The sequence below is a fragment of the Zalophus californianus genome, chromosome 15, assembly GCF_009762305.2.
Source record: "Zalophus californianus isolate mZalCal1 chromosome 15, mZalCal1.pri.v2, whole genome shotgun sequence".
Classification (NCBI taxonomy): Eukaryota; Metazoa; Chordata; class Mammalia; order Carnivora; family Otariidae; genus Zalophus; species Zalophus californianus.
Window position 1 is genome coordinate 55,009,029 of NC_045609.1, and position 13,259 is coordinate 55,022,287.

Genomic DNA, 13,259 nt, shown 5'->3' on the forward strand with positions numbered 1-13,259 from the left:
CAGAAGACTTTAAAGGTGTTGCTATGCTTGATACGCCACCACATGCATTGACTAAGAGGGATGATGGTGTTACACAGATTCCTGCATGCTCTGTCCAATTGGTTAGAACCAGGATTTTAAAACTATAGCCCTAGATGAAGTTCTGGGACCAGCCATAGGACCGTAGGACGACTGGACTTGAGGTCCCACTTTTATTCCAACTGAGCAGCTCCACGTGGATCTATGTTACATGGTGGATCACCAGATGAAATTTTAGTTAAGAAAAATTGCTTTCAGATTTTGGAAAGCTACAATGATGACACATTGCTAATGCATTCAGACTTCAAACCCAAATGGGTGTTGACATCATAGTCCTATTTAATGGCTACTGTTTATAGAGCACCTTCTATGTGCCACACGCCGGGGTAGGGGCTTTCACACAATATCTCATTTGTCTTTATGATACCACTGTGAGAGCTTCAGCAGTTCAGACTCGGTAGTTAAGATAATATACATTACCTGGTTCGGTAGTTAAGCTGGGTCAGGCTGTCTGGGTGTGAACACCAACGTCCACCACTCACTAGCCATGTGCCTTGAATTTGTTCATTTCTTGTGTCTTGATTTCTTTATCTTTAAAAATGAAAATATTAACAGGAGCTACCCCATGGGTTATGGAGGCACTGATGCACATACTGCTTAGCGTTGGGGGCTGGTGCCCGGGAAGGGCCCAGTGAGTGGGAGCTGCTATAACTTCATTAGGAACGTTTCTCCGTTTCATGTTTACCAGAGGCGTGGGCTAGTTTGCTTCCCTCCGTAGCCTCGATGCATCAGTCACATGGGGACCAGATGGGCCTGAGAGTGGGGTCTAGTGTGCTAATTTCGTAGATAAGGAGGCCGAGGCCCCTGGAGCTCTCACGTGTCTAAGACATCTTTCCCCCAAATTCCGGCACATGGCCCCAGCCAACTCCATGTACACAGAAAAATGTGACACACAAGACGAGTGAAGGCCAACTTCTCCTTGCTCCACGGTGCTGACCACACTATTCGTTGATGTTGGTCCATGTAGCAAAGTTCACTCCGCCCATGGGAGGAATCTATCAGAGAGAACATTTGTCAGGTGTGTCTCGTAAACTCTTTGCTCATTTGGGCCACTTTTATACAGACTGCGCCATCGGATGAGCGTTTGAGTGTGGAAGAGTCCAAAAATAGTGCAGGGGTCCAATCATTCATCAGAGAATGGTGCCAAGTAAAATTTGGCCCCCAAATATTGGAAGCTGTTGTGAGAGTTCCAGGCATTGAGGACTGAGGGGATTGTGGACATGTGGATCACATGTGATGATTTTGTTTTCATATGGAACTACAATTATTAAAAAAAGGTAGAAGTATTGTGATTTATGGGTTGAAATTGAGATTTCAAAGACAAGGTGTGTTTTTCTGGCTCTTCTAGCCTTTTTTTTTTTTTCATTTAAAACAAGCGTTTATTTCTTTTTTTTTAACACATAATGTATTATTTGTTTCGGAGGTACAGGTCTGTGATTCATCAGTCTTACACAATTCACAGCGCTCACCATAGCACATACCCTCTTGTATTCCTAAGATTTCATCTTCTATTTGAAAAAGCCAGAATTGTTCATACAATTGTCTGCAATGGTTGGTGCATGGGGATACGAAAATGCCATTATCCCTTTCTAAAATTCAGTATAAAATGAGGTATTTCCAGGATTTTTCCGGATGGATGTTGTGAATTTTTATTTGCAAGAGTTTTTAAGTGGCAGAACGTGGGATGGAGCGTGAGCTCCGTGAAGGCAGATTCCACGTCTTGTCACCAGCTGTGTCTCAGGTGCAGTAGGCACTCAGTCCGTGCCGTGAGTGCATGGTCATCTCTTCTTCATGCTTCAGCTTAGGGGAAAATGGATCCAAAGTTCTTTTGAGCTTAAAAGTAAATGTGTAAGATGACACATGAGCCACCAAGTAACAAGCAATATTGACTTTATTTTGCAGATCTGCCCTTACATTTAAATGCTGCCATGTTTGAGGCCAACGGTGGCTGTGGTTATGTTCTAAAACCCCCAGTTCTGTGGGACAAGAACTGTCCCATGTATCAGAAGTTTTCGCCCTTGGAAAGAGACCTGGACAACATGGAGCCTGCCATCTATTCCTTAACTGTAAGCATGGCCTCTGTTTTCAGAATATAGTAGGATCTGTAAGCCTTCCTGAATATGAACTGGTCTTGAATTCAAGGCATTACAAAGGTCTCATGTCACAGTCTTGTTCTGGTCTTGAATTCAAGGCATTACAAAGGTCTCATGTCACAGTCTTGTTCATGCAGATTTAGTTCCCAAAAGCATGTCTTTACCTCTCAGAAAGCAGTGGCTACGGTTTAGGTACGCTGTCACCAGGCCCTGTATCTGCCAGAGCCCAGTTGGTGGACTTATGAGGTCCCTGCTTCAGCTGTGTATTGATGATGGTAATTCTGTCCTCCAGCCCTCAAGCATTATAACTGTGAGTGGATCCCATAAACGTTGAGCTCCTGGTTAGAGCAGATCATCTTAAACTCTGACAAGTTCTTATAAGATCAGATAGGCCTCAATATACAAATCTATTAAATATCTTTTCTCCTTGCAGCTTAACCTCTATCATTACTGGGCCTTTCCTTATTCCTTTTATTATCTATTAACTAATCATCAGAACTCCACAGGCTGCCCCTAACAGCTGAGCCCCGGTAGTTCATCACCCAGATTTATTCCCTGTTCTTTCACTCCCACTTAGTTGATAGAGGGAAAAAGCCACTGGATGGTGATAGAAAAGGCAGAGAGGGACGAAGTTACCTCTTCTCTCCAAGTTCACATCTTGTTTGTCTGGCTGCAAAGGAAGACTGCCGGACAGCCTGGGCTCACGACACCTCAGAGCCGGGAGGGATCCCGCTCACATGTGTCCCCCCCAAATTGCTTTCTTCTGGCCCCAAGACGAGGGCAGCCGCCCCTTTCTGTCTGACCATTTCAGCTGGACTCACATAGAGTCCATCTACTTACAGAAGGCTGTGGATTGATTTTTAACAACATTCCCTGAGACTTGCGCCAAAACCCAACTCTTCAAGAAAAAGATTTGGGGTATATCAAATACATCCACCAAAAACCTTTTGAACAGAATGTTAGGAACCAATTCTCGGTTACATTGCCTATAGTCCCCTCTTCTCTTGTCTTCTTGAGAAACTTAATTATCTTGATTGCTTGGTTTTTGAAAGGAGTTGAACATTTTCACAGTTGAAGGGTTACAATCAGGTGAATGCTGTTGACAAAATAGGCTTTCACATGATTCCAGTCATGTGATGACCTGAATACAATCACTTCTCTTTTTTTAGCAACTTTATTAACCATTTACTGGGTTCATTCCAGAGTGTTCTCTGTCCTTCTAGGTGGAGGGAAGAAGTGAGGTACAGAGATTGCTGTTTCTTTTGCATCTTCGGTGATTTAGATCCTTTCTTCCCCCTCAGATCGTCTCTGGTCAAAATGTGTGTCCGAGCAGCGGCACGGGGAGCCCCTGTATCGAAGTCGACGTGCTGGGCATGCCCCTAGACAGCTGCCACTTCCGCACAAAGCCCATCCACCGGAACACTCTGAACCCCATGTGGAATGAACAGTTTCTCTTCCGGGTTCACTTTGAAGACCTCATATTTCTTCGTTTTGCTGTTGTGGAAAACAACAGCTCAGCCGTAACCGCTCAGAGAATCATCCCACTCAAGGCTTTAAAACGAGGTAGAGTAAAATTGTCAAAATGCTAATCATTATTGTAGCTAAGTGATGGATGCCCCGGAGTTCATTATGCTCTTCCTTCAACTTGTGTGGGTTTAAAACTTCCATAGCACGAAGTTAAAATAAGAGGCACAAAGAAATAATACAGATTTGAACATTGTTGATGCACATCTCAAAAGAGAATTTTCTTTTACATTATCCTAAAATCGGAGGTGTTGACAACATCCCCTAAGAGTGCGGCCTTTGCTTCTGCTTGTGTGGGGAGGCAGGTTTATGCTCCCGTATGCCCCTTCCCAGTAGCGCCCACCACACCCTGGCGGGTTTAGAGCAAGGACTGACGTTAGGAGAGGATCCCCAGGGGCGCCTGGTAGCTCAGTCAGTAGAGCAGGGGACTCTTGTTCTGGGGGTCCTGAGTTCAAGCCCTACGTTGGGTCTAGAGCTTACTTTAAAAAAATTTAAAAATTAAAAAAAAAAGGCTGAGAGGAGGTGGGCTGAGGTGTGCTCGTGGCATTGGCAGGCCGTGGTGGGAGTAGGCCCCAGCCACGTCCAGGGTCGGAAGCCGGGCTGGGTGTGGGGGGCAGAGCAGGGGCAGATGGAGAACGCTGAGCCAAGGCCGGAGCTGTTGGCCTGAGGTGGTGCAGCCTAGCTGCGCTCTCCTGCAGCTTCTGCTTGCGGCCCCAGTCGGCCCAGCTGTATCTGCTCCTCAAACTTTGATGTGTATCAGAGTCTCCTGGGACTCTTGGTAATAAAATGCGGATTCTGACTCAGTAGGTCTGGGGTGGGGCATGAGATTCTGCATCGCTAACAAGCTCCCAGGGATGCCCACCTGCAGGTCTGCTCTGAGTACCAAGGTTCTAGTACTTCTTCCCACAACCACAAACTGCCACAAGCATGTGACGGGCTCCTACAGTTTGTTCTTTCCCTGTTTTTCTTCCCCACCGTGCAGGCAGCCATGGTCACTGCCTTAGTCAGCTCAGGCCGCTATAACAGAACACCACAGACTGGGGGCTTAGGCAGCAGACGTGTCTTTTCTCACACTTCTGCAGATCAGTGTGTTGACGGGATTGGTTTCTCCCAAGGCCTCTCTCCCTGGTTTGCAGACGACCACCTTCTCGCTGTATCCTCACATGGTTGTCCCTCCGTCTGTGTGCATGGCTCCAGGTGTCTCTTTCGGTCTTTGTGCTAATCTCTTCTTACAGGGACACCAATTATACTGGTTTAGGGTTCACCCTAATGACCCATTTTAACTTCCTTAAAGGCCCTAACCCTCTTTAAAAGCCCTACCTCCAGATATAGTCACATTCTGAGATCCTGGGAGTTAGAGCTTCAACATAAGAATTTGGGGAGGACACAATTCAGTTCATAAGAGTTATTACAGAAATATGAGAAAGTACAGAGAAGCAAAAACAATTCTTTTTAACCATCCATTTCCCATCCAAAACCATCACTTTTGGTGTATTTCTTTTGCAGGCTTTGTTTTTCTGCCCATGTATTTACATACTATATGTAATAGGCATACATATACATATTACATAATGTATATTTTTAACAAATAGGCTTCCTACTAATCTTAGTGCTTTGCACCTTACTGGTTTTCACTTCCTGATGTATGTAGGGAGCAACTTCTCATGTTGATAGCCATGCATCTTCATCACCACTTTTACTGGCTGCTTGTTATTCCATTTTATACAGACATTCACACCATAACTTACTTAGCCAACCCCTATTGTTGGAATATTATCACTAAAACTGTTCTAAGAGGGAATATTTGTAAAACAGTGACTGTAGATGACTTGATACAGAGATGGTCAGATTTTCCTAGTATATTTTGTTTTTTAGGATTTCCGGTTTGAGTCTATGTTAGAAACAGTACCTAGACAGGTTGGTTGCCACTGGATGATCCAGAACTGTCCCCAGGGGCAGCAGTCTGCCGACGAAAAGGCATCTCCTGGCTGCCACTCCCTACCAGTCGCAAGGCCTGATTTCCGCCGACCGTTGACTGCCCTCCCTGCGGTGTCTTCTGTGCGGAGCTCTGGGGTGCGTAGCTAACAGGTTTCTCCCAATTCTGCATTATTTCAGGATATCGGCATCTTCAGCTACGAAACCTCCACAATGAAGTCTTGGAAATCTCTAGTTTATTCATAAACAGCAGAAGGATGGAAGAAAATTCCTCCAGCAGTGCCGTGCCAGCCTCTTTGGTAATGAAGTTCTGTTTCACTCAGCACATTTGCAAGGATTGCTATGCTGGGGGTAGGCTTTCTTGTGGCACAGGAACCTGGTCCATCAGAGTTATTGATTAGGTAGCAGTGGAAGTGATAGTCACAATAACGTCTGGCCCTTGACACTTTCTAAGCACTTTACATCTGTCCTCAGTTAATCCTCTCAATAACTTCGTGAAATCGCTATTGATCTCCACTTCATAGAGGAGGAAGATCAGAGCTAAGCTAAGTATACCTGAGGTCACACAGCAATAAATCCAAGTTATTCTAGTGACAAAGCCCATGTTCTTCATGAGTACATAATAGTGCCTGCCGGGGGGGTGAACCCAAAATAACGACGTGGGGAAAGGACTAAGCAAGCCAAGCATGGGCAGATGCAGAATCGGCCCTCTTGGAAATGAGACAGAACACCACAGAGAGGGCCACCATTGCGGAGTCTCTGTTTTAACAAGCTCCCCATGTAAGTTCCATGCCCACTGAAGTTCGAGAACCACTGGACCAGTACTCACCCCAGTAATGCAGGGTTGTTTACCTAAGTAGCACTGCTTTAATTAACCGGTTGATTCCATTATCTTGCCCTTTAAAGCTGAATTTTAAAGGGTGCCCATTGATTACCTCTTTACATGCTTAATCATCTGTTCACCGTTGCATCAATCTTATCTTTCAACATAGTGCTAACAACCTGTGGAAAGGCACCGTGTATGCTCACAAATGGCGCTGGTTGGCCACTGCCATGGCCACCTATAAATCCCCCAGCTTTCTTCTCTGCTTCTCTTCCCCTCACCTCATCAGTGTCTTCTCTCTCTGTCCTGACCTCATTTCCTTAGGTTCTCCTCCCTTTCCCTTCAGTGTGTGGCCAGGGTCGAGAACAGCACCTTGGCCAAGGTGGAGGGAGGCATTGCCTGTACGTGTGCAGAGGACTGGGTAGCAGGGGCAGGGCTGCCTGGTACCTAAGGGCAAGAATCAGATGCTTTCACAAGGTGAGGCAGGCTTAGTGCGGGATTCAGGGTCGGTTGCCCTCGATACCTATTAGCAATAGATATGCCACACGTGCCATGAATGAACCATTGTTCCTCACAGCACTTCTGACACCAAATACGTGGTGTCTTTTCCGACGCTACTTCAGCTCTGACACCAGCTGGGTGTCCCGCTTTTCGATCTAGTTCTGACATCATCTACCTTGACTTAGCATCAGATCCCAAAGTTAAGGGGTCAGTCCCATAGGACTGTCCCCACTTCAGGTGCCAGTGGCAAGTCCCAGGCTGTCACTGGTACTGCTGACTGACCACCTATAAATTCAGGAGTTTTCCACAACCTCCTCCTCAGGTTCAGGAATTTTCTAGAATCATTCACAGAACTCAGAAACATGCTTTACTATTACCAGTTTATTATGAAGGATACAACTCAGGAGCACCCAAATGTAAGAGATACATGGGACGACGTCTAGGGAGAGTGGGTGCAGAGCCTCCTGGCATCCTGATGTGTTCACCAACCCAGAAGCTCTCAGAACCCCATCTTTTAGAGGTTTTTATGGAGGTTTTGTCCTCTTTCTGGGGACAGAAATAATAATAAAATAAAATAATAATTCCAAGGCCAGGCATGTCTGATTCAGCTCTCCATCAGTGAATTTTGTATTTTGAATGAATATATCTTAATAAACAAAATGCTCAAAAAGTCATAGTTACACCCCCAGCTTTTCCTAAAACAGAAATGCTTTTCATTTTATAATTATTTGTGTGCCTGGGCAGTGAGCTCTCCAAGGCCATAATATTCTATCTATCATCTTACCAACCAAAATGCTAACCCAGGACCCTAAAGAGAGATGGAACTCAACAGACACTGTTGGAGGTCAGTTCATCATAAGTAATATATATTTCAGATAATATCAGTCTCCTAATTAGGATGGAAAGAGTCACTATTACTTAAAATAAACTATTATTTTGGTGGTATGCTGCTAATATCCTCACTAGACTATTAAGGAAGATGCACCATGGCCTCTTCAACCACAAACAGATGCATCAGGTTATAGAAGAATGGTCTTCTTTTGCACTTACATGTCCCCCTACAGACTTCTAAGAACTAGCACTTCTCCATTGAATATAGCCTAGAAATAACTTGAGAATGAGAATGTATGAGACACCATGTGATCTTCCTTGACAGATGTTTAATACAGAAGAAAGAAAATGTTTGCAGACTCACAGAGTCACAGTGCATGGGGTCCCGGGTCCAGAGCCCTTTACTGTTTTCTCCATAAATGGAGGCACCAAGGCAAAGCAGCTTCTCCAACAAGTAAGTACACCATGCCCATGGTTGGGAGAATCCAACATCTCTATATATGAGTGTGTTTGTGTGTGTGTGTGTAAATGCATGTGTAAACATAAAAACATAAGACACAAAGTCCACAATGATCTGCCTTTTGGTTATTTGTGTAATTCAAAACAGATCCACCCTAAGAATGAACTGGGGGAACTTAGTACCACTAGACAAGCTAACCTGTAGAAAAGAATTTTTAACAGTTCTTCAAACACGTAAAAACTTGGGGCTCAGGAAGGATAAAGACCAGAATAAGTAGCTCTCCAAGCATGTGTACTCTTTCCCTCTAAACCTAGACCCAGGCCCCATCTCCCTTTTTAATGCAGAGCTTACTAATCAATCAGAATTCGCACACAAGCCGAATGAAGTTTGTTTGCCATCCTAGAAGTTGGATCAGAGTTTTAGAGCATCAGGGCGCCTGGGTGGCTCAGTTGGTTAAGTAACTGCCTTCAGCTCAGATCATGATCCTGGAGTCCCAGGATCGAGTCCTACATCGGGCTCCCTGCTCAGCGGGGAGTCTGCTTCTCCCTCTGACCCTACCCCATCTTGTGCTCTCAAATAAATAAAATAAAGTCTTTAAAAAAAAAAAAAAAGTTTTAGAGCATCAGGATGGAGCACATGGCCAAGACATCTTCAGCCCCTCCAGCCTTAGGCCTTTATTTGCATGTTGAGCAGCCCCCTTGTCGGTCTTCCCCTGGCACTTCATCTCAACCCTTGAGGTACCACCCCTCTAGTAGTACAAAGAGGCCAGCAGGGCCTGACACAAGGACGAAAGCCTGTTGCCCCAAACCCTGCAGCAGGCCTGGCCTGAGTCCCTTCATGTGGTCCCGCTTCTGCTCGGGATCCCCCAGAGATCTCTGTTGCGTTCTGAGGCCACTGCCCCATGGGAGGACATGTCCAGGTGAGGAAGCCGGGAACAAAACAGCATCTGGAGGGAGGCAGCTCCTCAAAAGGACGGGCAAACCCATGTGTAATGTCTTTTCTCTTCACACCAAAAGCTCCACCCCTGCTTGGCACAGTGACCTAACATCCTCACAGACTATTTTATCCCTAACCCAATTCAGAATCCCTTCTCCTCCTTGGAGATAGACCAATGGAGCAGTGACCAAGAGGAGTGACCCTTAGGCTCTCTCTGAAGTTAGGGTGTATGATGAAATGTAGCTGGCATCATAGAATGTATGGGGTGAGGTTAGAGATTAAAAACCAGTGAAACAACCGTACAGAGTAAGAGTAATAAATAGTTCTGGTTTTTGAGAGGAAGTCTCTATGGACAGGCAACATTTTGCCCAACATTTTATAATTGACTTAAAATCAGAGGAAACAGCTTAAGTGCCGGATTTCATAGACTATCAAACAGAAGCTACTACCAAGACTCGGGGGGGGGGGGGGGGGTATTTGTTTTTTGGGTTTGTTTTTGTTTTTTAAAGCAATCAGCCATGAACTTCAGTGTCCACTATCACAAAGTATTATTGGGGATTTGGAGACTCTATTATGAAAATATTAAGTAGGGCAGTATTTCCATAGACCACCCACAAAAAAGTAGCCCATTACTTTATTGTCACCCCATGTGAATAATGCCATGGATATAAAGCCGGACTGAGGAGGGAGTGATGCCAGCCCTCTCACGGGGGTGACAGGACCCACTGACCCACTCCTAGAAGCTTCACATCCTGAATTACCTGTTGTAGTAGCTGTGTTGCCCCCACAGGAGCCAAAGCCCAGCATTGATTATAGACCAAGTACTGGAGTGAAGGGAACAGTGTCTTCCTGAGAATCTTCTGCCTCCACCATCCTTGGCTCACTCTGCTTTTCCTCCAAGCGAGACAAAACAGTGCCAAGTGCTGACTCTGGTAGTTGCATCATTGAGGGGGCAAGGAGAAGGGTGTTCGCCTAATCCAAGCCAGATGGTGGCAGCTTTCTCTGTCCCCACTTGGAGTTGAGCCTTTTGACAGTAACCTATGAGTGTGAAGCAATGCGTCAGCCAGAGGAGCCGTAGCGATGGCTAGTGTTTACTGAGTTCTCATAACATGCCTGCATCATGCTTCATAACCGGTGCCTCTGTCATACAACAAGGCTGTTACTCTTACTATTCCCATTTTATGGATGGGGAAACAGCCTCCAAGGGGTTAAATATCTTGCCCAACCCCTCACAGCCAATAAGTATTAATGGCAGACCTCAGACCCAGGTCTGTCTGACTCCAGAGCCTCATCTCGGCTGCTCTGTTTGACCGCCCAGGGTCTGTCGCCAACAAAGAAAACAAGCTTGTAGGCACAGTGTCAAGAGTTAATTGAAAGGAGAATTCCCAGGAACTTAGATCAGATGAGATTAGAAGACAAGCATTTCCAACCTGAGAAAAACGGATGATGGTAAAAGCTGTATTAGGGTCTTTGCCACTGGTCCTGAGTGACAAGATCACAGAGAGCTAAATGCATAGATTGAGAAGCCTCAAGTTGGTAATTCAGTAGGAGCTCTCATTCCAGCTGTGGGAAAAATAGTTATGCTGTCTGGGGATTATGAATAAATTGTGTCGTTGCCCAGAATGAACATAAACAATCCTTCTTGGACATAAGAGTTCTTAGGTCTTCCAGGAAGAATTATGCAATGCTGCAGAGTAGGTCTCACTTATAAATGGCACATCGAACCTATGTAAACACCATAAAAATAGGCTTATTTCAGGTGTGTGTGTGTGTGTGTATTTATTCAAGTATAGACAGTGTTATATTGATTTTAGGTGTACAATAATGTAATGATTCAACAATTCTGTACATTACTCAGTGCTCACCATGATAAGTGTACCATTAATCCCCCCACCCACTTCCCCTCTGGTAACCATCAGTTTGTTCTCTGTAAAAAAAGTTTATTTTAGGGGCGTCTGGGTGGCTCAGTCATTAAGCATCTGCCTTCGGCTTAGGTCATGATCCCGGGGTCCTGGGATCGAGCCCCACATCAGGCTCCCTGCTCAGCGGGGAGTCTGCTTCTCCCTCTCCCACTCCCTCTGCTTGTGTTCCCTCTCTCGCTCTGTCTCTATCAAATAAATAAAATCTTAAAAAAGTAGTTTATTTTGGTTTTGGGGGGATTTTTTTAAGATTTATTCATGAGAGACATGAGAAAGAGAGAGAGATTCCTTACACCACACACAAAAATAGACTCCAAATGGTTGAAAGACCTAAACGTGAGACAGGAGTCCATCAAAATCCTAAAGGAGAACACAGGTAGCAACCTTTTCGACCTTAGCCGCAGCAACTTCTTCCTAGAAACATCGCCAAAGGCACGGGAAGCCAGGGCAAAAATGAACTATTGGGATTTCATCAAGATAAAAAGCTTTTGCACAGCAAAAGAAACAGTCCACAAAACCAAAAGACAACCGACAGAATGGGAGAAAATATTTGCAAATGACATATCAGATAAAGGGCTAGTATCCAAAATCTATAAAGAACTTATCAAACTCAACACCCAAAGAACAAATAATCCAATCAAGAAATGGGCAGAAGACATGAACAGACATTTCTCCAAAGAAGACATCCAAATGGCCAACAGGCACATGAAAAAGTGCTCAACATCGCTCGGCATCAGGGAAATCCAAATCAAAACCTCAATGAGATACCACCTCACACCCATCAGAATGGCTAAAATTAACAAGTCAGGGAACGACAGATGTTGGCGGGGATGTGGAGAAAGGGGAACCCTCCTACACTGTTGGTGGGAATGCAAGCTGGTGCAACCCCTCTGGAAAACAGTATGGAGGTTCCTGAAACAGTTGAAATTAGAGCTACCGTTCGATCCAGCAATTGCACTACTGGGTCTTTACCACAAAGATACAAATGTAGGGACCCGAAGGGGTACGTGCACCCCAATGTTTATAGCAGCAATGTCCACCATAGCCAAACTGTGGAAAGAGCCAAGATGCCCATCGACAGATGAATGGATAAAGAAGATGTGGTATATATACACAATGGAATATTATGCAGCCATCAAAAGGAATGAGATCTTGCCATTTGCAACGACGTGGATGGAACTGGAGGGTGTTATGCTGAGTGAAATAAGTCAATCAGAGAAAGACATGTATCACATGACCTCACTGATATGAGGAATTCTTAATCTCAGGAAAGAAACTGAGTGTTACTGGAGTGGTTGGGGGTGGGAGGGATGGGGTGGCTGGGTGATAGACATTGGGGAGGGTATGTGCTACGGTGAGCGCTGTGAATTGTGCAAGACTGTTGAATCACAGTTCTGTACTTCTGAAACAAATAACGCAACATATTTTAAGAAAAAAGAAAAAGAAGAAGATAACAGGAGAGGAAGAAAAGGGGAGTATGTCAGAGGGGGAGACGAACCATGAGAGATGATGGACTCTGAAAAGCAAACTGAGGGTTCTAGAGGGGAGGGGGTGGGGGGATGGGTTAGCCTGGTGATGGGTATTGAGGAGGGCACGTTCTGCATGGAGCACTGGGTGTTATGAACAAACAATGAATCATGGAACACTGCACCAAAAACTAATGATGTAATATATGGTGATTAACATAACAATAAAAAAATTTAAAAAAAAAGAAAGAGAGAGAGAAAGAGAGGCAGAGGGAGAAGCAGGCTTCCCGCAGAGCAGGGAGCCTGATGCAGGACTTGATCCCAGGACCCTGGGATCATGACCTGAGCTGAAGGCAGATGCTTAACTGACTGAGCCACCCAGGCACTGGAAAAATAGGCTTATTTTGAATTAAAGTTTTGCCTTTGCTTTTTCTTTAGATTCTGACTACTGAACAAGACACCAAACCTATTGTCACAGACTATTTTTTGATGGAAGAAAAATATTTTATATCTAAAGAAAAAAATGAATGCAGGAAACAACCATTCCAAAGAGCCATCGGTCCAGAAGAAGAGATCATGCAGATTTTAAGCAGCTGGTTTCCAGAGGAAGGATATGTTGGCAGGATTGTCTTAAAAATCCAGCAGGAAGTAAGTGTGTCCAACACCATAACAACACAGTATGTGATGAACCAC

At 44.8% G+C, this 13,259-nt stretch overlaps 1 protein-coding gene across 3 annotated transcripts in view; it reads left to right on the top strand.

Annotated features, from left to right (window-relative positions):
* Window positions 1-13,259, top strand: part of PLCE1 (phospholipase C epsilon 1) — a 338,579-nt gene that overhangs the window by 311,790 nt on the left and 13,530 nt on the right. For all 3 annotated transcript variants that reach the window (XM_035724225.1, XM_027595213.1, XM_027595222.1), the window contains 5 exons: window positions 1,981-2,144; window positions 3,473-3,734; window positions 5,811-5,929; window positions 8,111-8,239; window positions 13,005-13,214. In XM_035724225.1, the coding sequence (XP_035580118.1) occupies window positions 1,981-2,144; window positions 3,473-3,734; window positions 5,811-5,929; window positions 8,111-8,239; window positions 13,005-13,214 (884 nt within the window). The remainder of the gene's footprint in view (window positions 1-1,980; window positions 2,145-3,472; window positions 3,735-5,810; window positions 5,930-8,110; window positions 8,240-13,004; window positions 13,215-13,259) is intronic.